This window comes from Hylaeus anthracinus, unplaced genomic scaffold (assembly GCF_026225885.1).
Source record: "Hylaeus anthracinus isolate JK02 unplaced genomic scaffold, UHH_iyHylAnth1.0_haploid 11982, whole genome shotgun sequence".
NCBI classification, from domain to species: domain Eukaryota; kingdom Metazoa; phylum Arthropoda; class Insecta; order Hymenoptera; family Colletidae; genus Hylaeus; species Hylaeus anthracinus.
In genome coordinates this window covers 5,994,302-6,020,793 of record NW_026534330.1, presented here as the reverse complement: position 1 = coordinate 6,020,793, position 26,492 = coordinate 5,994,302, and the positions used below count along the sequence as shown (strand labels likewise).

Here is a 26,492-nt window from a genome sequence, read left to right as displayed (position 1 = left end):
GCGTTGACGACGAACCTGAATGCGTAGCGACGCCGTTCCCTGGATATCCACGGCGTTGTCCCGGGCAACAACTCCCTCGAACAAACCGGAACGACAGAGCCGTTCACCGTGGGCGGGGATCAAAGGCGCGGGCGAATGGAAAATGGAAAGAGCGGGAAAGAAAGAAATTATTCCGGATTAATTATGCCCAAGTTGGGACACCGTAAACGTACTCTCGAGCACGGGACTTTCCCCTTTGGAGATAGGCGTCTCGTCTTCGCGTGTTCCCCTTTTGTTCTTTCGCTTTTTTGCGGACGCGACCGAATGTAACCGGGATGGGCAGTTAATTTGACTGGGAACCCGAGACGAGTGCAATTGGATGTAGGAAAGTTAATTATATCGCTGTGGATCTTTCGTCTGGCGCGGGAGCGTGATGTATGATCCTTGGTTTCTTTCGCGGACTGTGATTAGCGATGGAAACTATGAGTGATGTACAGAGAGAGAACAGGAACATGGAAGATGAAAGATTTTGCTATGACTTTTATCTTGAAAATATAATAATTGGTTTAGAAGCTTATAGAGCCATTCGGTATAAATTAATATTTGTTGATTGTATAAGTAATATAATTAATAATAATTCCTTAATATTAGGTAAATCTTGCATTTTTTTATCCGGAAAAGTAATTTTAAATTACTTAAAACCACCTATCGATAAAACCAGTACTATTTATCTTCTAGAAACTATGCACCAGTACTATTTGCCCTCTTCTACGCACTTACTATAAGCTTACAGAATCCATAAATTCTGAAAGTCTAACATATTGCCACATTAAGAACTCATCAGAATTCTCAAATATCCTTCAATTACTGCCTATGATTCCCTAATGAAATCTTCGAGTCAAACTTTTCTCTGAACACAGAACGAACTTCCTTCTCCCACGATATCGTATTTAAATTAATGCATATGATTTCCACGCTTCCTTTTGCTGGTTCTTGCCCCACTCGCGACGCTTAAACCGCTTCAGGCTAGGTCTCCAAAAATTGTATATTTCATTAAATCATCGCTAATCGAAACATCTGGTCATCGATACGAGCGTGAATGCGCCAATCCGTGTGCGAATTGTACGTTTTAATTGGCTTAATGACACCATTATATCGAGTAATGAATTATCGTCACTGGTTGTTCCGCGCTGCTTTCATTTAGTTAAAAATTCCTGTAACACGATTCTGTTGTTGAGCCATGATGAAAAAAAAACTCGGGATTAACCCACTCGGTTTCATCGATGTATTTTAACATATTGCAATTGACGCGCGAAGCGCACCGCTGGATGCTCCACGGATGCGTGAAACTGATCTAAATAGACGGCGCTGGTTTCACGAATGAACCCAAATGTGTTATACGCGAGGGGATAATTTCGAAATATAAAGTTTAAAACATTTTAATGCATGGAAAAGTATTCCAGCGTGGACCCAACATGGAAATTTGCGTACGCATCGTCGCGAACACTCGACCCTGATGGGAGAGAGAAGCATTAGATGAGAATATTTTTAAACGGTTTGCTGAAAATGTAATAATAAAATAAAACTAAAATATAGCTTGTTGATGATTTGAAATGACTGAATAATAAATTGAGAGTTTAGTTTATCTTATTCTTTATTGGAGGAAGTAAGGAGAGCAGACGTGAATATTCAATAGTAATAGCGTGCATTCACTCGTCATTGACTTTCATTGCGACAGACATCACGCAGATGCTATCAGATTCTTCTCAGCCACGTTCCAAACAGAATGCAATCGGACAAAAATCTTGCTCGGTGAAAAAACAACTGGGGTGTGCCTGTAGACCGATAATTACAGCAAAACCGTCTGCTCCATCGACAAAAACGTTTCCCCGAGTCGGGAATCGTCTGGAGAGGCGAGAGAACCTTACTTTCCGAAACGAGATAGGGACCAAGGGCGGAGAGGATGCTACCAGGGAGGTGTACGCGAGAGGGTGGCGGCCGGTTGCTTCGGAATTTAATCTAAAGTAGAATCACACTCCCACGGGAAAAGCTCGCTTACACTTTATTTTATTTCGCTTTATACCTTTTTGCGTGCCGGGAATGGTAGTTCCTCTGTATAATATCCAGCTGATACGGGGGACCGCGGTACATCCCCTCGCTGGTGTTTGCCACCGCACATCCATGCAGAACGGCCTGAAGCGTTCAAGGAAACATTGTCACGCCCTTCTCAGAACGTTCTTAGCAGTGCGTGATAGGTTGACATTGGGAAATTCTTCAGGGATAGTGTGGCGATTTTATGGAGTAAGAAATATCTAGTACCACTAATCAAACAGAAATTTAATTAAATCCGTCGCTAATTACCAAGCAGTAAATGCGACGAAAAATAAAACCATTAAAAAAAAAAATTAATTCAGTAAATTTAATTGTACACTTTGTAGATTTGATGTTACTTCTAGTAGTAACTATAATAGAGATTGCAAAATAATGACAAAAACACAAAATATACCCATTTATTTACCAGAAAAATACAATTCTATCTATACGATCTTAACAAACGATAAAATTCACCTGTTCCCGTAAGCCCCCCAAAAGATATCAATTCATCAGTGCATTCGTCGTACGCTTGATACCTAACACCCGGCGCTCGATGCATGCAAATACTCGACCATAGCGGGAACTCGATACGGCTGGGTACAGATTCGAGCGAAACGAATTCGAACGCACTCCCTCGTGGCCAAATTCACTCTCAGTTCTCTTTTATGATTCTCATTTTCCCAGAGCCGCCGAAAGAGTGGGCGCCGTGGACATTTGCATGAGGAAATGCATAGTCATACGGTGGAATCAGCGTACGCGTGAACGCGCAAAGCTTAGGCAAAACAAACACGTGTGGGGCGAAGACGCAACAACAGCACCGGAAGTTCTCCGGACAAATGGTTACGCAGACAAAGAGGAACCGGTGAACGCGTTACACGTTGACGTTGAATAACGAAACACACGGGGGAGGCGGCACGCGCGCCCTCCATCTCTCTTCCTGACAGCTCTATCTCGCGTTTATCCGGGGAATCCACCTTCCGTCTTCCGCGGGGATATATCCCTCCCCCTCCATCGGCCTCCTACCTTATGAACCATTACTCCCGCGGAATACAGAAATCTTTCGACTCGGGCTTGATTTTCGACGGAGTTCGCTCGAGGATCACGACGCGATGAAAAATCGTGGCACTCGTGGATCCTTCTCGTGGTGCATACGTGACGAGGGATGAAAATGTAACCAGACCCCGATCTTGCCGTGAATCTAACGGCACGGACTCGATCAATTATTCGCAGACGCGATTCGCACCCCAGCACAGTGTGATATATTTCAGCGATGTAGCGGGACAAACTTTACACTTTTGCATTTAACACATTACAATCTTTATATCTAAAGATCTTATTACCAGTTCGCAGCCATTAGCTCGCTATTATTCACGATGAACGATCTTTCATCGCGAATAATACCGATTACCAGGTCTCACCACGTGGAGGTTGCTGCGACTGAAGAGCCGGAGATAGAATGAATCAAAGTTCCTTCGATCTCCCTCTACATAGAGTATACGTACGTAGATGCATACTCTACATAGAGTCGACGAGCTTAATACTAAGTACGAAACTATGAAAATCAAAGGAAAAAAAAATTCTCTTCGATTTCCAAAGTCCAAGTCTGACTCTGCCAAATAATTATTTGAACTAAGAGAGTGAAACTAAATGGAAATCGCGACACGACGCGACCACGGAACTGGATTTACTGAGTCCGTCCCAAAAACTACAAGGAAGAATACGAGAGACACGAGACGCGGTCGCGCGATCGCGAGATCCATATCGACCGAAGGATCGTCGAAGAATGAGCTCTCGCCCCTCGCATACCTGTGTCGGTCGAGGGGCGAGAGCTGTGACAATCGCGTGACAGTCGATTCGCTCGTTGAATCCATCGAAAAAATAATTCGTGTAACATTATTATCACAGCAAAATCATATTCCCCATTATTGTTTAAATGATAAGCATTGTTAATGATAAATGTATCGAATGAATCATTGTTGTTCCTCGTACTAATGTAATTTAATTTTTAAGGATACCTAAAATAATCCTAATAATGTAATTTTCAAGGAAAAGTAGTCTTTCTTCGTGTGCATAAATAAGGACATTCGCCCTAAATGATAGTGTCGGTAATTTTGTAATTTTGTGTCCTCAATTATGTACGCCAGGTCTGAAAGGGTTAACAGACTATTACTTGGTCTATGAAGAAGAATAAATAACTTTAGAGAAATGAAATAAAATGCACTTGTTTACACCATGCTCATTCTATGACTTGAGCCTGCGAATTTCAATTTTGTTGGAAACACAAGTGGCTCAAGTTCTTATTATCTACGATTCGAGCTTATCGAAGAAGGCCGGGAATGCGGCTTTATTCAAGGTGTAATCATTGGGTTATTTTATCTCCGAAACGCTTCTCCTTGCAGGCATTCGCCAATTAAGGAATGGTAACTCTCCTAATGTCTTTCGCTTATCGCAGATATCTTATCTGGGTGCAATAAAACGGGGAAAGTACCGACGTTTTGAACCGAGGCCTCCTCATTCCTCCGATCCGATAATGAAATAAGGAATTTAGCGTGATTGTTTACTGCGAAATTGCTTTAGAGAAATACTTTATCGCGATGCCAGGATACCTCTTTGTTTTGCTCGAATAACTTGGCGACTATTCCTCGGTACGTGAGAAGTATTATAAGGAAAGCTTTTGACTTGAAAACATTCAGATGTTTCAAATTCATGAAGATGTGTTACATAAACTGATGGATTAATGTTGTAAAATGAGTAGAAGAATTATCGGCAGGACTTCGTAATTAGAAATAGACTAGTGGCGTTATGTTTGATGGTACCACCTGCCAATTTCTTGGTTCACTAGGCTTAATCCAGCAATTTGGGAACGTACCGTTTGGCTGGCTCCACGCTACTAATCCAGATTTAGGTGGTAATAATAGGTTGTGGAAATGTTGAAGAGCTGAAGTAGAAACTTCCAACTTGCTATGAAACGAACTTACAATAAGTCGAGAATGAATTTGGTTTTAGTTATTTTCAACAATCTTTATTGATCTACCGTTTTCATTGGTTTGAAGTCACACCAAACTTTGATGCATGCTATCATTTTTCAGATGAACTAAATCCTGTTATACTTCTTTTGTAACTCTTGTCATTTAGTCATTAGTTATTTATTTCACACAGTGTATACTTATAAACACTCTCTATTTAAACCTCCGGTGCTCGGTAGCGTCTCCATAAGTAATTCGAGCCGTCCACAATCGCGAGAGGAAGATTTCAACCATCCCAAACCCCCACCCTTATTCGAAGCCCAGCTTCGAGTAGCCCTCCAGAAGCAGTTCAAGCAACCCTCCACTGAGCCCTCTCCGTGGACACTCGATGAGGTATCGACCCCTAATAGCCCTTCAGGACAATTATTCCTGGTAATGGAGCCTGCCCGAATACCTGTCCCCATTCCCGCGGCCTGTTCCCTCGTCTTTGCACACTTTTCCATTTTCGCGTATTCCTTGACACGTTGCCAGAGGTAACGCGATACTTTTGGCGTCTGAGAAGTCGCTCCGTCGCTGGGATTCCGTAACAAAGGAGAACCGAGAGGGCGCGTACGTGTTCCTCGGTCGTCGGAGTTGCGAAGAAGGAGGTGGGTGCGAACGGGGGTTGAACGTGAAACCCAAGATGGCGCCATCCATCGAGACGTGTCGCAGCGAGTTATGAAACAAAAGGGTGCCGCGAGTCGCTAGCGAGAACTCGGGGGCCTGCTGGTGCCGTCGTCGAGATACAGAGCCGTCTACGTCGACGACTGGAATCTTAGGGTGCATTTCCATTTCAAATGCGCTGATACGGGGAACAGCCACGGAACACCCACTCGTGTTACTATTTATTCGCGCGAGCCGAGATCTTCCCTCCTCGCTTGCGCTCCCTGGTCTCGATAGACCTCGCACCCCTCTTACGCCACTCGCTGTTTCCCTTTCGTTGACTCGTTCTCCTTCGATGCAACCGGAAAGGAAATGCAATTCGACGTAATGAAATGTTTTACCTACGAGGGAACAGGCCATGCGTGGGCGCGTCGAGGACACGAGACGGTTTTCTGGGAGCTCTTAATGGTAATGGAGGTGATTAGAGGGGCGCCGATGAGGGATTTCATTTAAAACTTGCTCGTGATGGGCGAGGGGTATTTCTGGACTACGTTCGTCTGTTTGTCGAATTGAATGTTAAAACTTCTATGGTCTTGGTAACTCAACACTGGAGTCATCGAAGACTCCAAATTAATTCATGAAATTCTGTTCTTTTCTAGCTTCCCTCAAATCTAGCCCTATTTTTATTGGACCTATTCGCGTTCAAATTTCGGGATCGTATTAAAATCGTGGTCCCATAATTGCGAGTATCAAGAAAACATACCGAGTACAGCGTCAACACTCTTATCAGCCAATTCCATTACCAAGATTACATCATCCACTCGTTCCGTTTGAAGGGGTAGTTTCCCCAGACGATCAGAGTCGGTCTGTTCAACGGGGTAATCCCTCAGTTTTCGCGGGGGCGGCTTTCATTCGACCACGTGCAACTGGGTGCTTCTGTCCCACGTTAATTAGTTCGAGACGGTCGAGTCGGGTGAAAACTGTTTGCCTTACCCTTCTTCCAGCGCGTAGGACTAGCTAGCCGTCGGGGATAACTCGCGCACGATTGTTGTTTCATCCCTCGCTCTTCGTTTCTCTCTTTTCACGATCTGGCTTTTTGTTTCGGGGGGATGAGTAGGTTAGCGTCGAGGGGATGCCACCGTTTCTCTGTGGATCGTGGTCACAGATGCGGAAAACTATCCACCCCCGTTCTGGAGAGGCAACTTTCGGGCTCTCGAGCTAGAGAACCGGTCATTTTCTTCGCCCACCCTCGTCCTCGTCGGAGGGAAAGGGTTGCCGGACGCCTATCCCTTTCTAATCGAGGGCTGAACGGGGATATCACGGTGATTTGAGCGGGAATCGAATAGCCGAGGGGTAAATTGATGTCGCTCCTTGTTTAGACCGAGTGATTGATGCTTGTCGACGTTCGATAATCGGATCTGTGTTACTTTATTTGTACTGTGGTTGGGAGGGAGTTTGTTTTCGGGGATGACGACAAATTCTTCTATTCGAGCCCCAATGCCAAACGATTGAATTATTTCTACATGGAAATTCTACATCGAGTTTATATTTTCATTAACATTTCTAAATACGTTTTGTTTGTACATAGATCAAAATAATAAATTCATATTTTTGAAACCTCTTCACAGTCGTAAATTGCACGTTATCGTGTTGGTACAGAGTCAACAATTTTTAATTGTAAAATAGTTGTATTTACAAAAATTATTTGAACACTAGATGTTCTTGCACACAATTCAGAAAATAAATATATTTACTTGCGATGCTCAGACTTTAACATAAAAAATGAATAAATATAACTGCAAATTATTTTTCTTAATTTCAACTTATACTTCTGAAATATCTTATATGCTTTTCTTAATAAGTGTCCTCGCTCAGGTTTCCAATCTTATCCCTTTTTCCTTTGGATTAATTGCTTCGTAATTACAGGTATAAGTCGTTACAACTAATTAATGGCTGTGTACATACTGTTCGGAAGCCATTTCAAGTCTTCCAGAAATCCAATTACAGCGCCAGAGTGCCACAAGACCGGCAATTTCTTCTCTTAATGGCGTAATGAAGGGATTCGGGAATCCCTATGCTTTTCATAGGTCAACTGAAATGTCAATCCCGCTTAAGCGCGAATCAATTGCTGGCTCGACGCTTTCAGCATTACAGTCAACCAAAGCTTCCGGATTATCGATAAATAAATAATTTCAAATAACAGCAACGAGAATTTGTTTCGTTTCAATTGAAATATCGCAATCCATTTATTGCGTTTTAATGAGATTATTGTTACACGGTTAGTTTGTTTCAATTGCATTATTGTTACATAGTTAATTCTTTTCGATTGTATTATTGGCAGTCGTTAGTCACCGTAAATTGAATGGCATAGAATGAATCAATGAGTAACAATCACTATTTACACATGCAGTTTCCGTTGGCTTTCAATTTTCATTCCAAAAACAGTGCGATAACAATACTACAAATATTATTTTAATAATCAGCGTGTTGCTAGATATTTTAAAATAAAGCTTTCAGGAATAAAAGGTTTGTATTTAAAATGTAATTGTTCATTAATGATTCAAAACTCCGCTGATCATGTTTCTGTTTTATTTATTGAGATCGTGAAAGCAGTAGTTTCTGGGCGATAAACATCGAATATTTAATTGCACGAAACAATGTATGGTTATTAAATAAGTAATATCAATAACGAAGTTTTGCCTTAACAATATCGTTTAACGTAGTTGAATTTTCCCTTCGAAACCTTGCTAAAATTAATTTTAAAAGTAATAAATGTTTCTCTGCACAGTCGTTGTTTTAATATGAAATTTACTCTCTCGCGAATACGGTATAATTATTTACCGTTTGTGAAAACCTTCGTATGGAAACAGTATTTTCACGCGTCTCATTAAAAACTATTCTAATTGAATAAACTGGCCGTATCAAGCATAACAGGATAAGCGCAAATGTTCTCCTGTGATTACATTCGCGGAAAATATATTTAGCAACAACCTCAATAAAACATCTTTTAATACAATTCTTTATTACGTGTACGAATTTTTACTTACTAAATCTATGAATTGCACGAGTACGGTAATGGACTTATAATTATTTTTAATTGCATCGACTAAACGTGATTCGAGGGACAATTTTGTGAACATGTTTAGGGTATCCAAAACAAATTCTTATTGTGTTTCATTCTCTTTGCAGCTACATTCAGAGAAGAATGTATTATTATGATATCGTAAGAGAGAGGATACTTGCAATTCATGTTTCTTATACAGAAGAGAATAACTTTCTTCCTTTTTGTTCAGATCATGCAATTATTTTCAATATCGAAAATGAATAAATGTCTGTGCCCTTTTATGTAACTGTTATTAAATCAATTAGTCGAAACGACAATACGTGAATGGTGGAATTGTTTAATCAACGTCCTTCCAAACGCTCCTTCCAGTATCACATCCTCTAGTTCACCCAGCATCCCCTTTTATCTTTCTTAGAGTCAATTAAAACGTTTACGACTATCGCCACTTCGCAGTCGCGCGTTGCGGGCGAAGACGTACATTCCAGCCGATTCATTAATTAAGTGTTCCAAGAGACGTTTCGTGTTTACGCGGTGCTCCGAACCCCTCGCATTTCGTTTCCGTGTTTTGCTTGTCTCATCTCCACCCGTCATCAGACAGTCGCGTAATTTTGTTTGTCTTCGACGTTAGTTTTCGCGAGTGCCCTTGCGAATTCGATCTTAATTAGCAGCGGCTGGGGACCACATCAAAAGGAACGGAGCCGATGGGTAGACTGTTTGACTTCGAACTTCGAAGGACACTTTTTCCATCGCTTTATCGAATGCGCACGCTGGAACGGGCTCGAGTGTATCATACTTACAGCAGTTTCCAGAAGTCTTTCCCGAGTCGTCGACTGCGATATCGGGGAATCTGGAAAAGTTGGATGCCCCTGGAAAAGCGTTGAGTGATACTGTAAATCACAAACGTGGCCTTGCCTCTCGACAGGTCGTTAGGGAGATATCGGAGCGTGTAATCACTCGGTGAAGCTTTTGAGAATGAGACTGACGTAGATGAAGAAAGTTGGAATGTTTAGCTACTTTCAGACAATGGGATAAATTGATCAGTTCGAGTATGAATTGATGTATTGCTCGCGTAATATTGAATTTCTACAGAGATGCTTTCATCCGTTCTCAACACTTTCATTTACCTAAATCAAAACGTGATAAAATATGTAATTTAATGCATCCGAACAATTCCTTCTTTTTATGCTTTCTCAAATTGAAAACGTTTTCGATTTCACAAAAGATAGATACAGAGTACATTTTTATTTTGCTTTAATTGCACGTCGCTTGAATTTAATAATTAAATAACCTGCAATTAGGATTGCAATAACGGAAAAGGTCATTGACATCTTGACTTTACCACGATTCATATCTCTAAGTTTGTAGTTGCTCAATCCAGCTCGTTCAAGATCCAATTTACGCAGGATTATATTAATTAATTTGAAGATGCTAAGGTGATACCTACGGGAGATTCCTTTCAAGATTAATGTCAAATCTTCTTAAACAGTTCCTGAACTATGCGCACTCACGCATTGAATATTGCATTTGCGCATAAAACACGACCTGGAGAAGATTTACACAACGATAATTATCCGCAACCCTGAATAAACAATAAATACGCAATTTCTGTTGAATAGAAATAATAATATTTGGGTTGAAATTCATATTGAATAATTTTCCTAATTAAAATAGACCACCAGAACGCGTTATAGAAAAAAATGGGATGAAAGGAACGAGGTTTGCGTTTTGTTTCCGATCGAGAACACAGGATCGCTCAATTTCCAACAAAATTACAATCAGAACAGAAGAGACGACACGATGCGCTTGGGCTCAAACGGAATGAACGATTTCCGATCATGGAGGACAGAACGGAAGGGTGCAGGGTCGAAGGCTTCTGCTAGCAACCAATATTGAACCGCTTTGAATAAACAGAAGTTGTTTTCGGTTTTGTTGGTTTCTGTGTGCCAATTTGCCGACAAACAGGAAACTCGTAAGAGACAAGAATTGTTATACGTATTCAATGTGAGGGTGAACAGGCTACGAAACTTTTGTAGTATCGTGAAACTGTGAACACGGAACGTTGCGAGGGAGAAAGCGACCGTCCAGGTAGACAGGGATGGTAAAAATCCACAGGCCAGTGGGCCCAGCGAGAAGTTCGTGGAGGTGTGAACGTGCGGTAAGTAAAACATGACCATATTTGGTAATGTATGCGGCCGAAAAATAGTTTGCGTGGGAGAAAACTGCGAGTCGAAAGAAGGGATGTTTCGGCGACAGACAGAGTATTCCTGAAAGTTGGCGGGTGAAGGTCGCGTCGTGACGAAGCATACCTAAGTTGTCAAGTCGGACAGTCGTGTTTGTAACGCATAGTTTAGTTTAATTCAGTTTAGTTTAGTTCATAGTTTTGTATTTTTATTAATACATATGTTATTTCAAAACCATCCTACACTTTTCTCATACATTTTGGGACAAATGATAACAAGTATGATAGACTCTAAATTTTATATAATAGAAAGCATTAACTTAGTTTTAGTATTGACTATTTTCATATGGAATAAATCGCATCATCGTTGTAATATAGTGGATAATTAAATCCGTTTCTGATAAACAATTTCATACACTGAATCATGCATTATTCGGCTTCGTTATACCAAGAACAATGTTTGCTCTCTGTGGAATATTATACAATATGTAGAATATCTGTATGCACGGGTATACAGGTCTTTCTAAAGTAGACTATCTACAGATCCTGTGGTTATGCATTTAAAGAGCCTGTTAAAGCTGAACACTCCGTTCTTGCTTATGAGAAATACTACGTACAGGGTGTCTACAAATATTCCAGGCAAACACTGACACAACATTCTATAATTATAAATAAAAATACAGCGGTACATGAAACATTAAAGTAAATGCCTTGCAAGTTGTCTGCAGAAAAACATTGGCCCATAGAGAGTTAAATAAGAACTTTATCAAACACTTCATTTATCTATTATTTCTCACCATACCCACCCGTGACTCGATTGTTTATGAAACATGCATGACGCTGTAAACACCGGTTACTTGGCGAACCATGAACAGGAAAGTTCCCCCAAAACCAAGATACGCAGAGCAAACGGAAAGTTGAGCCGCAAGAAGGTTGAAAGCTTGGCGAAAACTTTCCTTGGGAATTCCTCAGCGACGGAAGTTCGGCCAGAGCTGGACCGAGGACATCCGGTTGTCCAAGTGAAGATCGACGCGGACGCTCCCGGGACATCAAATATTCAGCCCCGCTCCTCCCATTTATAGGCTTGCACGTCCCTTCTTTTACGACGTCTTAAATTCGTTTTGCTCATTTTTTTCCATGAAACGCCAAGTCACGTTTTCAACGCTACGTTTTACGTGGCCATTTCGTAAAGTCGCGGGGTACGGTCACGAGGATGGGTAGAGGGAGAGGGGCTTAAATGTTGGCTCCTGGATGAATATGTTTATGATCTTGGCTCGCGAAACGCCCGGAAACACGACGGCGGAGAGGGACTGACAAAGCTGCGCTGCTTACCCTTGAATCGTTGCTCTTTCATATTTATTCTCTCGTGTCGGACAAGAGCTTTTAGAGAACGTCATTTGGAAAAAAACGATGGTACGGTCGCCAGCGCGGCGAATTTTCCAGTTGCTTCGTTGCCTCGCCTCGGAATTCGAGAATTTAGCGGCGGAGGAGTGTTTGCCACCACTTTTACTGTCTGGCGTTTGAAACGAAAACGTTCATTTTGGGAAAACTTGTATTACACTCGGTGTCTGATGTCTTACGAATTAGTTTGAAACCAGATAGTAATTCGCTGCATTCATCGTATAGAAATTAATTTACTGCAGAATTGATTTTTATCACTTTTCTTTTTTATCGATCACTTTTTATTATCAAAATAATAACCTAGATTACACGTCCGTATCAAATCTTGGCACGCAAGGCAAAACGCTTTAAATTTGCCTGACAGTGAATGGGTTAACCATACATAGCGTGTAACATCGTTGCTCCTTGCATCGTCACTCCTCGGTGGCTAACAGCTCCACGCGGCGCAGCTAATCCAATGAACCGTGTCCCGAACGGAAGCGTCGTCGTATTTTCACAGCAAGTGTCCCAAAGTGCCGAGGTTCTCCTTTGTGTCGATGGAGCGTGATCGGAAGTGCGATCCACGTGAACTTTTCGCAAGCACAGTTGGCTGTCTGGTTGGCTGCTGTGGGTCTGCTGTTGCTGTTTACGTTACGCGTTAAACCCTCTCGCGCCCGCCGTTAAACCCGAATCACCCGAAGCCGCACATCGGCAGCTAAAGCCCCATAAGCACCGTTACACACCCCTGCCACGTACTGTCAAAATTACTGACACCTACACGGTGTCCCCTGAAAATTTGTTTATATCGCAGGCCAGTGGTTTCCTATAGGAATACGTAAATTCAGCTAATAAGGACTTTTGACATATGTTTCCGTACTGCGGCAGGGTGATCTGTCGACCTTATGCGTGTTTGAAAGAGTACCAAATATTATTCCTGGTACGTTGTCTGAACTTAGAATTAATTCTTAACTCTCTACACATCCTGATTAGTTAATGAGAAGAAAACAAACCTATTATATTCCAAAATGAAGCAGGTAACAATTTTCTTGCAATTAATATTTCTTGTCCACAAATGCTATTATCAGTATTCATCGTGAGAAATATTTGAAAAGACGGTGAATTAGAAGAATTTCCAAGTTAGATTTAGTCGAATTAAACATCGTTTGTTTGTAAGCCTACTTTTATTTCTCGGGTCAACTACGACTCAGTGATGGTAGTTGGAGATTATGCTCCCCTAGAGATCAAGGAACTGGTCGGTTGCTTCCAAGCATGTTTGACCATTGCCATGAGTAAATGAGCTATTCGGTTGTCCCTAACATCTTACTGTACGCGCACACGCACATGTAAACACGATTCGCCATGCAGAGCTTTAGCTGTGGCGGGGATTTCCACGTTGCGCAGCGAAGATACGACGCTGGAACGCTTAGATAGCTCGTGTTTCCTTTGTTTGGGCCGTTTCTCGCTCTTTTGTGTCGCTGCGTGCCATTCCACCCTCTTCTTTCAACCCTCGCGATTTCGGAGCACCGTTGGCGCTTGGCTGTTCTTCTCACGTTAGGCCCCCACCCCAACCCCCATCCCTTACGCTTCGATAATTCCCTAACCTCTCTCGATTCGGTTTTCGAGCCGTGAGTTCATTCCCGTAACGTAATTCAGTCGAAGGTCTGACGAAACCAGGAATGGTAAGTAGCTGTCGTCGAGTCGACGTGTATGTTAATGCGGAAGCGCAAAGATATTGCGGCTTTGCGGGCCGCCTGTGATCTCGGAACTCTGTGTGCGCGGTGGTTTGCCAGCGACGCGCTCGCAACCAGGGTTATTAACACACCAGGGTGCAGCGTCAATTTAGTCCTCTTGAAGTGATTCATGAATACTGAATTTTCCACAGATGAGTGTGAACAGGGTGACGAGTCGATTTGTAATTATTGTAGAAAAATCATTGCATGGATCAATCGAATTCGTGACAAAAGATCCATACTGATCTTTTGTCCACGTGAAACATGTGTATGGTTTTCTTCCCAAAGGTAATAACCCAAACGAAAATCATATGTAATTATACGTACCATAAATCAGTATGATAATATTATTTCATTTCGCATGAATGGCTACGTTCTGCATACGTTTTGCATACCTTCTTCATGCACGTATACCGCATAAATGCATAAAATTTACAGTCTAGTTATAACAAATGAAGTTCGAATCGAGATTGACAAACGTTGATCTGGGTTATTTTGCACTCTATTGGTATTCAAATTGTTCTATCGACATCATCGCCCGGTCGATGGAACAGTCAGCAGTTTTTTAAAAACCAGAGGTACGATTTAGTAGATGCATTTAACGAGTGGCATAGTTGAACGAAGATGGCAGCGTTTCACTCTAGCATCCGACAATGAGATATTAACCGTTCTATGGGTTTAGTCGAGTCACGCTGAAGTATTTATGCGCGAGAAGAGAAAAGAAATGAAGGTAAAATATATCTTTACCGAGCATTAAAGCTGACGTTGATGTAGAGGCATAAGGATAAAGGGTTGCAAAAAGATTCGGTAGACGAGGCATTAGCAAAACTGTGCATTCTCAGAAGCAAACCCACAACTTGAACACGGAAATTTAATGGTACGCGTGGTAATTAAACATTTAAAAATGTGACAGGGGACAACTTGAGCTGATGTTTCATTTAGATTTTAATTCCCCTAACGTTGGTCATTTCTACAGTAATTTTCTAATCCATGCATTCAAAAGAATACAGAGAAATTATGTATGATATTTAGTTTTCTTTACAATTTTATCATGTGTATTATTATCGTCATTTTTTTAAAGACTTCTCCAATTTCATTACGGATACCTTAATAAACTAATTTAAATTTAGAGTTGATTAACGTCCATATAACTTAATTAAAAGTTCAATTACTCGATGAAGTTTAAGAATGTTTCACTCCTTTTCAATTTTCCACCTAGTTGAGTCCGCTGCAATTTTTCGCGAACGGCTCATCGCGACGTGACTATCGATTATTCCCGTCAGCATTTCGATATGAGAATGTTTCATTAACTGCGCAGCGATCACGCTGCAATTAATGAGTCTGAAACTATTCGAGGCTAGCGTTACTGACAGTTACTTCATAAACGTTTATTATCACAATTGTAATTAGTCATTATTACAAAACCCTGAATTGTCACATTCGCTGCAATTAAATATTTTTAATTAACCATGTACACCGTATGCAAACTGTTATAATGAAGCTACGCTCATTCGTTACTAACTTTCGATGAGATGAATTCAAAATAATACATGCTAACTCAACGTTCTATACCTTTAAAGTGTTTTTCCTTGGGCGCCAAGATTTAATACAGATTTGTAATTTAGGTTATTATATAGGTTATAAAAAGTAGTACCAAATTTGTTGTTTTAAAAAGAAACTTTACAATCTTCGTTTGCAACAATTACACAAAAGGCTACACAAAAGGCTATAAACTTATCTCTTGAGTAATTGCGATCACTTTAAACTGCGAGTGAATTGGTTAAAGCGAAATTCATGCCTCGATGAAAGAAGTTATTTAATAAGAGACTAACTATTTTATCTTATCTTCATGTGGACTCTACGAAACAACAGTTATATTTAGAAATTATATTCAGAAAAAAGTAACTACTAAAAATAGGAATCTCAATCCAAAGATCGTGAACGTGTCAATCATCGAGGGTCAGAATGAGTCGCGTCGACTGACTTCTGAATTGCGCACACAATAACCGCAAAGTGAACCTAAGTGCAGTAAAGAAACTACCTTTTTCACCGAGCATTCTCCGGTCGTAAACAACTCGCTACCGACCTCGCAACACGTTCTTTTCTTTCACACTAAAAACCAGCTCTGAAATTATTCTCGCCCCTGAAACGCTTCATCGCGTTCCTTCCACTGCGCGTACATACATGCATACATAACGTGGCGTCAGAATGTTTGTTCCAGAGCCCTGGGACCTCTTTGAGAGGGGTGGAGGGGCAGAAGTATCGCGAAAAGACGCGGCCAGGAGACGGCAGAAAAGTTTTCGCGAGAGCGGCCAGGAACATGAAAGTTTTGTAGCACTCTCTCGCTACGACTTTCCTGAAGCGTCGCGATCGCGGTTCCCTGTTGTTTTTTTTTCGGTTTTGTTTTTTGTCTCGCGGGTGAGCTTTCGCGAGGGCTTCCGGGAGCTTTTCGCTTCGAAAAGTCAGTAGGAAATCAGCCGAATCCGCTAGAAACAGCTAGGACACTGTCTGAAGTTACTAAATATTTATTAGGTTGGTACATATGGAATGTTTACTGTTTAATGAACTTTATGTTTTGCATTTTTGAAGTATTGCATATTTGATCGAAGTAATTTCCAAGTGATCGTATGTTGTATAGTGTCGTAAACTATTGACTTTTAAGTATGCCAAGCCGAGGAAAAATAGTATTTATATTGTTTTCAGTGAAATGTAGATCTTATCGGAGTCCTAAAAGTCCCTTTAGAAAATCCTTTAGTTATTTACGTTCTACACAGAGGCTTAAGGTGACATTAACACGATCTTTTCGGTTTCCCTCTTCTTTCTCTCGTTCGCCAAGCTCGCGGATTAAAATATCGACGACACAAGCCACGCCTGAATAATTCAGGACGAAAGTTTCAACCGCGAAAGCTTTGGCCAGCTTCGTCGCGAATCCCGTGCTTGCGTGCCGTCAGCTATACGCTGTTTGAAAACGATCGAATTTCGCTTTGTGTTGCAGGATTCGCGCTGATGAGGATCGTCGAGGTCTACAAGGAGATCCAGGAGCAGGAAATGAATATCGTGAGTACCTTCGATTCACGTTGCGCTCGATTGCGTTTATTTGCGAGACTTTCGCGAGATGCACAGCTTTTTCAATCGTGTGTATTCGGAAAAGCTTTTTCAGAATACTGTTTCTAATCATTGTTAGTATTTTGTTTCGTGTCGAGATTTATTAATGTTCACAATTCTTAGTTCATTTATTTTGCCAATTAAAGTAGGAGGTAGTGCGAACCTTTTTATTTAATTTTCGGTTCATGTCTTGTAGAGTATAGAAAAATATGATTTAGTATTCGAAAAATTGTAAAACAGTATTTATATTTATTTGTTTTAATGGATCAATATAATCAGATAGAAATAGTAGACTCAGAATATTGAGGATGATAGAATAATCGTTTGTATAATATTTTTGGTACGAATGAATAAATATTTTCTTGAGTGAGTAATACATAATTTTATAACCATTTCATAATTCACGAACTCCATCAAGACTTATTTTCTCCATCTCACTTCAAGAATGAACTTACTTATCGGCTCAATGAAAAGTCAAAAGTGTTAAAGGTCGCCACTAGGGTATCATACAATCCGTCCAGGGGTGAAATAAATCTTCCCTACTTCCGCATTCCGTTATTTTCCCACCACCCATGTAGATTTGCCCCGGATAAATTGCATCGAGTACCGCGGCGATCCCTCGAAATCAAACCTGAATACTTCATAAGAACGATCCACAGTGGGGAGGGGGAGGGGAGGGGGTAGACATTCGTAACGAGGTCGGAGGTGGCCAATGCCAAGGAAGATGTCAAGGAGCACCGGGAATAAATCGTCCCCCGGCGAGTAGCGGCCTGTTCGCGTTCGAATTATTTAAATAAACGACCACAGCCGACGCAATTAAAGGCGGAGAAGATTTATGCGGGCCGCGCGAGAAACCGAAATTCAACGGGGATGGCGTGTTCGGCGACGGAAGTTCCAGCCCCGGTGGAATATTAATTGGAAAGTTAAAAGAGAGTTTTGGTCATTTACCGCGTCCCTGTATCTCGGTTCCACCTTTTCCCTAATCACTAACTTCGTTCTCCCTTTATCTCGATCCCCGTCTCGTATACGACTTTCCTCGTCTCTTTTTCTATCCGTCGTCTAGAAACACATGAAAATCTCTTTGATCCTTGGGCCGCGACCCTCTGTTGCCTCGGGGGTGAGATTACGCACCTGCAGACGTCTCTTTTGAGGGTGAAAATTCGTTCCAACCGTAACGACATGTTATTACGACTTCGCCCCGCGGACAGCGACGATACCGACCGTGTTTTCAGAATTCCATCTCGTGAAGGAGCATCTGCTGGTTTAGGTACGACACGGCGAAGTTTAAGAGGCTTCAGACGTTGGATGGTTAATTGGGATATTTTATTTCGGTGGTGGTTTCTTTGAGGTTCTACTTCTCACATGTCGCAGGTTTGTTTGAGCAATATAGAGAAGGACCTTCTGAAGTTCTCGTTTAAAAGCAGAAATAACTTCCTGTATATTTTGGGAATATATCTCAACCCTTTACGGTCGTATATCTGCTCTCAGCCACCACAGCAGAGAACCATACTAATCTTATATTGTATTCCGCAGACTAGAAAGAATTAACCCATTAGGCAATGTTAGTGTGATAATAGATTAATAGAAAGCGAGTTAAAATATGTGATAAAAATGTTAGTAATTATAAGTTATACAACAAGATATGAATCAGTGGGTGAAATATCTACATGTTAAATTTAGACTTCACATTTATGTAGTTTCTAATTCGAAACATCTTCATTAGCTATAATCACTACCTTTCGATTATTTTTTCCACCAACTTCACTCGCTGCTAAGCGACACATCCCTTCCATTTGTTAACTGCAACGATCGAGGTACCGACGCAACAATCGAACCCGCTATAGTCGAAGTTCAACTCTACTCAATCCCCACCCCACACGACCTTACAATTTCATTTTCAGTTTAACAACTCCCAGCAAAATCAGAACAATGCCCCAACAACGAGATCGTGCCTTGAACCTGTTTATCCTTACGCTCGCACCCCTACCTATCGAAATACATATTCCTTTCGCGTGATCCTGTTCTCCTTCGCGGAGAATATTCCCAAACAATGATCCCCAGGCCGTTATGAACGATCCTCCGTTGCACCGAATCGTCGCTGGCATCGTTTTCAGCGAACGTTAAAGTCTCCCCGAAGATTGAGCCCCTTTGATCCCCCCCTGGAGGTTGGGGCAACGCGTCTTTCGAAGCGAACGAAGAACAATGTTTCCGACAATAAGGGAGGGCCGTTATTGCGCGAGAGTTCTCGCAGAATTGCGGCCACCGCGTCGAGTAAATCCATACTTTGCCGGGACGACTACCGGAAACCGCTCGACTGGGACCGCGGACCATTCTAGGATTCAACCAGCTAATTGTTTCTTACGTGACCGTAGTCGATAACTTTCGCCACTGACACCCGGTAAGTAATTGGCTACTTCGACGATCTCCAATTCCCGCAGGTTTTATGGCTCCGGGAAGTCACCATTCTCCGAATCAGGGGATATCGAATGATACACTGTTTGCTTCTTTTTCTGCTGGAGAGACTTTGATACTTAAATACGTAGAATTTTTATTTGATCCCTAGGGTAAAAAATTATCCTTGAATTCTGAGGACAGAGGAGATAGGATTGTCGATTGACACGCAAGAGGATCATACGAGTAGAGAGGTAAATTAAATTTATTTGTGGAGTATTGTACTTGATAGTTGTGCTAAGAAAAATGTTTGTAACTCATAATATTTTCTTAGAGTTAGGATTAGATATACTGAAAGAGTAAAATTAAAAGTAAAATTAATTGGAAATATATGTATGATAAGAGTCGTACTCGAAATGAAAACGATCTACACCACAATCAATGTATTCAAGCTCGAGGAATGTTCTTTCAAAACGTAACTGAGTCCTCATTATGTCCTGAGGGGAAATCTTTAATGAATACCATCAGTGATTCACATAATTTTAGTTTTAATTACCCACTTACATTTTCTTCAGGCTTGCCGCGTAATCAGAACGGTTAATTCCTTCCTTCGAAGTAATTGAAGTCTTTCATTTCTATACTTGCGTCACCGATGCCTTCCCTCGATTCAGTTTCCCTTCACGTTTTCCACGCACGTCTGGCGACTTGTATTCTTCTTTCTCTGAACTCTCGCGGGTCCCTCGACCCGGGGACCGTTTCCACTACGCCACGTATATTATAGGAAAACGCATATCCGAAGCCATTCACGCACGAAAGGTCGTTGTCTCAGCTCGACGCGCATACAGCGTTTCGCCATCCCCCTTTTTCCCCTGCTTTCTTCAGGCTCTCTCGCGCAGCCTCCACTCCCGAAGATTACGTCAGACCTTGGTCTCGTCTGGCGACATTCGTGAAGATGTCCTTTCGCGCCTCCTTCGTGCTCCCTTGCCAAACCTAATCGCGCGGAAATATACAGTAGAAGAACAATTTGGTCCAGCCGTTGAATCAGTTTTATGGATTTAAAGACGAACGACGAGGGGGCGCTTAAAGTAACGAGATTAGGGCTGCGGTTGCTGCGAGTTGTAAAAGTCAATTTCACGTCGTTTACACGCACCTTGGTTCGCACGGTGATTGTCGGAAGACTCTTTTAGGAATTTTAATCGCGTCACTCGAGGGGAAAAGCGATACTGAAATGGAAATATACATGGGAAGATTGAAATTGGTACTGTGTTGCACTATACAAGGATCACGTGATGAAAACGTAGCGATAGGTTTCGAAAACGTTTGATTTTAATATAAGCAGAAACATCGACGACATATTCAATGAAAGTATTTTCGTATTCGAATCAGAATATTCAGGCGAATTAAAAATACGCCAGATGTGAATGGAATACGGAAATATGAATATAAATTTAATATGCGTATAAATATAGAAATTATTATTTCGTTGTGTTATTATTGAGTGATGTAAGAAATCCATACTGTCTCGTGTTTTGTGCAATTCGGTAGTTACGCACGAAAATGTTGGGGACTATAAAATGGACAACGCTTTGAATCGTCGCCTTCTAAAAAAAAAAGTTATATCGCCACGTTGGGTGTAAACGGTCTTTCTGCGCGAATAATTGCAGCAGGGGTAGGATTTCGTCAATCCACTGCGTCGCGGTTGTTAAAAAAATATAAAAGGCAGGGAAATTTTAATAGGGTCAAAGCGAGAAATTGAAGAGACGGTTTAACAGTACAACTGATCGGATTTTGTAAAGGATTTGTTTCAAAAATGAATTTCAATGATGTCGAAACCCGAGTGAGGTGGCTTCAGGTATGCGATATTCAATATTTTATTTTAATGAAATTCGTTTTACATTTGATTTTCAATTCGAGGTGAAGTCGTTTAGTAAAAGTCAGCTTTGCAACATCCAATGGACGGGTGACAATATAACGTTTAAATGCGATGGAAATTGTTGCGAAATAAATAATACAGGCAGTTACAAAAAAGAGAAAATTGAAATTAAAATATGAGAAACAATCAATTGTTTCGAGGAGGAATAATTAAAGATTGACATTTTTAGCGATATTTAGAATGATGTGAATAGTTATCACCACTATACTATGTTCGAGACACTTTTTCGATTCAGTAGAAAGTAAATTGTAAAATGTTCACGAAAACTTCGGTGTCTTTTTTTTTTAACTTCTTACTGAAATTCTAGTGAAAGATAAATTCTCATATTTAACGGAATTTTTCAGCATTTTGGAGTTGAAATTTTAATTACAAAAGGAAAATAAAGTGAAAAACCTTTGACCAGGAACAGATGTACGAAATTTACTGATATTTCGATATTCAGAGATAAATTCTCCTTTAATTTTCCGAGGTTTCGAGAACAAAAGCAGTGCACACGAATTGAACAGCAACTGACAAAATATTATGATAATTTGTTTGTGTCCGATGCCGACTGCAGCGTGCACGGTCGTGATATCAATCGAAAACTTTAACACTAATTTTCAAATTTAAATAAAATCGATTGTAAATTATTATATCGAAACAGTGAAACGTTATATTTGTATCGAATGGTGTTCGATACACAATCACAATGCAACGGTATTTGCAACATAACGTTCCTCTTGTTTTCTTGCATATTTATTTTTCAGGACAACGTACTCCCTTTTTTGAATACAAAGTTTATGACCTTTACTCAATGTACGTATAAAATATTCTGTTTCATAATTCCGATGATGAAATAAATTATAGTATCAATTGGTAACCCATTTAAAAATTTCCCCAATAAAACTTTACTCTGAAAATGTACGAATCATCTAAAATCAGCAGTTGAGTCAAGGCAAATATATCTGTGATACGCGGTATGTTTATTTTGTGCTCCAGTGTGTACACATAAACATTTCATACGATGAAAAATTAATTACTAGTGAATGCTACTAAAGTCAGGTAAATAGTAATATAAATTTCATTGTGATCAAGTTTTTATCTTATTTTATTTATGAAGGTGAATTATAATTGAAGGAGAAAACCAACAGACTGACTGTAGTTGGTTGTATCAGTGGATAGTTATTTTCAAATTAATTAGGGTTTTATAAGTAATCTTTGGATTAAATTGAAAACGATATTTATAGGGTCATGAAACTTGAAACTATGGCAGTAGTATGTTAAAGGATGAAATTCAAGGCGAGTACAGTTGGAAGTGAGGCGAGCCACCTGTTGGTAACTTATTCCGCATGATTGCGAGCATGTGTGAGATGTCTGTAAATGTAAAAAGAGGGTTCGTTACTTTTTACATCTTTCCAAATGTACTGAGTATGATTTGAATGTTCGAGTGGATAACGTTATACTCTTTCAATATTACACTTGATTCAACCAATGCAAGTGGCAAGCTTTCCATGTTCAAGGATATTCGATTACTTCCGAAGATAGTATCATTTTAATTGTTTGTTTAAATATAGATACAATATATTCAATGCATTTCGTCAATACAATAAAATGTATATGTTTATAATATACATATTGTAAAAATAAAGTTTAATTATTTTGTATAAGGAACATAATTTTATTTTTACAGAGAAATACAGTAAAATATAACACACCGAGACCAAAATCTGACATAAGACTAATTAACAATATTATTCTGGCTTGTCAAACCTATAATGATGTTAAATATCCTTACATAATCAGTTCTGTAATAATATTTTTAACTATTCCACCGCAGATGTAACTATCCTCATTAAATTCTCAGTGATATCCGCGTCATGGATTTTCTTTTCCAAATGGCTTCGCCTCTGATGGGGTTAATGGAACCGCACGTCGAATTGAAAAATCATCAATCTCATTGAGAATTGTTTAATTTGTCGTTCACTCTTCGACGCTCGCAACGTCGACGTCGCGTATCATCAATATCAACCCCCGCTGCACTCGGCCAGCCGCCTAACAAGATAAACGACTCCGATTCCTTCCTCTTGGTCGAAGGGACTAATTCAATTTGGAAGGGTAATGCCTCGAAAGCTTCAGACACATTATCGCATTTTTCTTCACGACTGAAAATCGACTGCGATGCAAGACGATCGAAGGAACGGCGACTGAAATGAAAACAGCGAGGGGTTAGGGGATGGAAGGACGTCAAATTGGCACTCAGTCTTCAAGGCCACTGGGGTGGATAGCCGTGTTTATAACGTGAATATATTCTCTGGAATTTTTCAAAACGAAATATCCATTTGGTTACTTTTACCGCGGCTCTTCGCTCGAACAATCTCGGTGAAAGGATCTGTTGTATAAATTTTACGATCGTTTTACGCCGATGCATTCGTATTTAATCGCGTACAGATTTCCTTGGAAAGTTTCGCTAAAGAGTTATTGGCGTAATCGTTTTGAAACGAATATTTTTACAAGACTAATTAATCGACGAGAAGGTTCTCGTTGTTTCACTTTCGTGAGAGGATGCCGTTCGTATTTTTTAAATAAAACTGTTTGTCAAGAAAAGACAGTCTCCCGGAAAATATTAAGTAATTGTCTCGCATTCACGTTATTTTCAATAAAGCGTGTTTTTGTCGCAGGTAATTGCGTACGAGGGTATGGAACGTTATAAACTGATCAGAAATATGACGTTTTAATGAAATCCTCGAATATCCGATAAAATGAAACGGCGAAAACAAAGGTGAAAGGTGGACGAACAAATCGAGTTCCAGCTTTCCGAGCTACGTTTATTTTTTAATTCATTTTCATGGTTTATTGCGCGAGGTTTCACATTACGAAAACGTAATTCATTCGAATTCAATATTGTCACCAAGGGGATACAATTGCTTTCATTAATCAGATGGAAAGATGATTATAGATGATTGCGGGTGACTGAAAATTTAATTGTACAAGAGTAAAAAGTATAGGTTATAGTAACATTGTATATAGTTTCTTGTTTAAAATAATATTTTACCCAGAACAAACATTTAAATAGTAAGTCAATATACGTGTAACAAATTGTCTATTTTGTTTTAGATAAGATGTGCACAAATGAAAATGGAATAGTTCACTTAAGGGATTAAAATAAATAATTCTAATGTTAAAATTCAAATTTATTTGAATTTAATTTAAAAGAAAGGATATTGCTTTCCAGTCTACCTAATAAATCACGTCGATGAACAAAGAACAAATTAAAAACTGATAAATTTATTATTTATTAAAAAGGAAGAAGTGATGGAAATCGCGGTGTCATCTTCCCAGTTTCTGCTACGACTATATTGTTACAAAGAAAAGATACCCTCCGTCGATTGATGGGGTGTTCCCCGATCGAATGGCCCCGTTTGTTTCTCCGGGGCGCATCGCGAGAGGGAAACTTGTGAAGTATGGTCCTCGTGACGTGTAATTCGTAGCCACGATCACCGACGAGACAGCGTGGGAAAAAAATAGAAACTGAAGAGGAGAGAAAATGCGCGAAAGCTCAGCTCGATATGTAGTTACTGTCGGGACGTATAAGCGACATCCCTGGGGAAAAGTCACCCCCAGCGATGAAAACTATCAGCTACCCTCCCCGAAGTTTTTCCAGCTACGTCGACCTAGTTCAACGAAATGATGCGAATGGTTTGGTTTGGATTATTTTGAGAGTTACTAACGACTAATGAAACACGATTGACTCCGATTTCCTTTCTCTATGAACTCGATCTCAAACTCTTTCTTTCCTGCACTTAATAATGAGGCTTTTCGACAGCAGCACCATGCTGCGCTATTTCTATCGCGAAGTTGTCAGAGCTCGCCAAGTCGAAGGGATCAGTCGAGTAGTCTCAACAATGATTTACGATAGATGACATAGCACGGGGTGTTTCTATCGATCACACGCGGAGGGGGCAACCATTTTCAATCCTAGAAGCCTCATCGCGAGAAAGAAAACATCCACCTGCTGAGCAGCTTTATGTTCTTAAGTGGATTGCCGAAGAGGCGATAGAAAGGGTTTCGCAGAATGGCGAAAGGGGTACGAAGCAAAGATGAATCCTTCGAGTGGTCTGGCTCAAATTCGAGCGGCTTGCATTACCTTTTGAACCTTTTGAAGCCATTGCGTTTCGCTGAAACGATCGTCTGCGAAAAGAGGAAGGGGCCGATGGACCCTTTCGCGCAGATTAGAGGAGAATCCAATGGGCCATGGTGAAAGGTCGCGATGCGGGAGGGGCTTCTATGGTGTTCAATGATGGTTATTCAAGGGGCGACCCTATGTAAATTTTCCAATTGAACCATTCTTGAGCATCGAGCCGTCTTGGCTGCCCTTTTTTATTCGATGTTAACAACATATTTCTTTGACCTAATGGGGGAGTCGACGTTAGGGGAGCAACACATCGCTATTCAAACTAACACTAAACTTACCGCGACCGGTTTCAAATTAGCGTGTATTTATTATATGCAATATACCATTGTTTCGTGCATTATTGAATTCAGTTCCACGTAAAATATTTTTGCATTTAATTGAAAAAAGTGTCGGTAAGCTTAGTACTAAGGTACACTGGAACCTCACATTTCTCATTGGAAAAATAATGTTTGAATGTCTTTCACCAAGTTTAATCATGTGAAGCGGTACTGTAACATATTTAAATCACTAAAAAGCTGGAATTATTAACCTAGTATGTCTGTGACATTTGCTTTCATTAATAAATTCTCTTTAAATGAAGTTCTAAAGATGGTGTCGTACCTACAAATCGAAAACCTGGAAGGGTCCCTAAAGTCTTGAAAAATAATATATTTTACTCAAATTATACATCGTGCAATTTAAATATCAAATACTATGCTCCATTCGTTTCACTTTCAATCTTAATATTTCAGCAATTGCAGCGTTACCAAAGGGAACACGACTTCGGTTCGTATTTATTCTGGCATAATAATAGCTGAAAAAGAAAGCGTTGACAGTGACCCTTTCAGCAACAAGTCGTGAATTTAATGATCACCGTTC

The 26,492-nt window shown here is 40.4% G+C and overlaps 2 protein-coding genes across 2 annotated transcripts in view; both read left to right on the top strand.

Annotated features, from left to right (window-relative positions):
- LOC128886345 (neuronal acetylcholine receptor subunit alpha-7-like) overlaps window positions 1–26,492 on the top strand; it is a 454,660-nt gene that overhangs the window by 223,247 nt on the left and 204,921 nt on the right. The window lies entirely within an intron of this gene.
- The window catches only part of LOC128886357 (zinc finger CCCH domain-containing protein 13), a 179,052-nt gene that overhangs the window by 134,467 nt on the left and 18,093 nt on the right, over window positions 1–26,492 (top strand). The window contains exon 5 of the mRNA XM_054141166.1: window positions 17,030–17,091. Coding sequence (XP_053997141.1) covers window positions 17,030–17,091 — 62 coding nt within the window. The remainder of the gene's footprint in view (window positions 1–17,029; window positions 17,092–26,492) is intronic.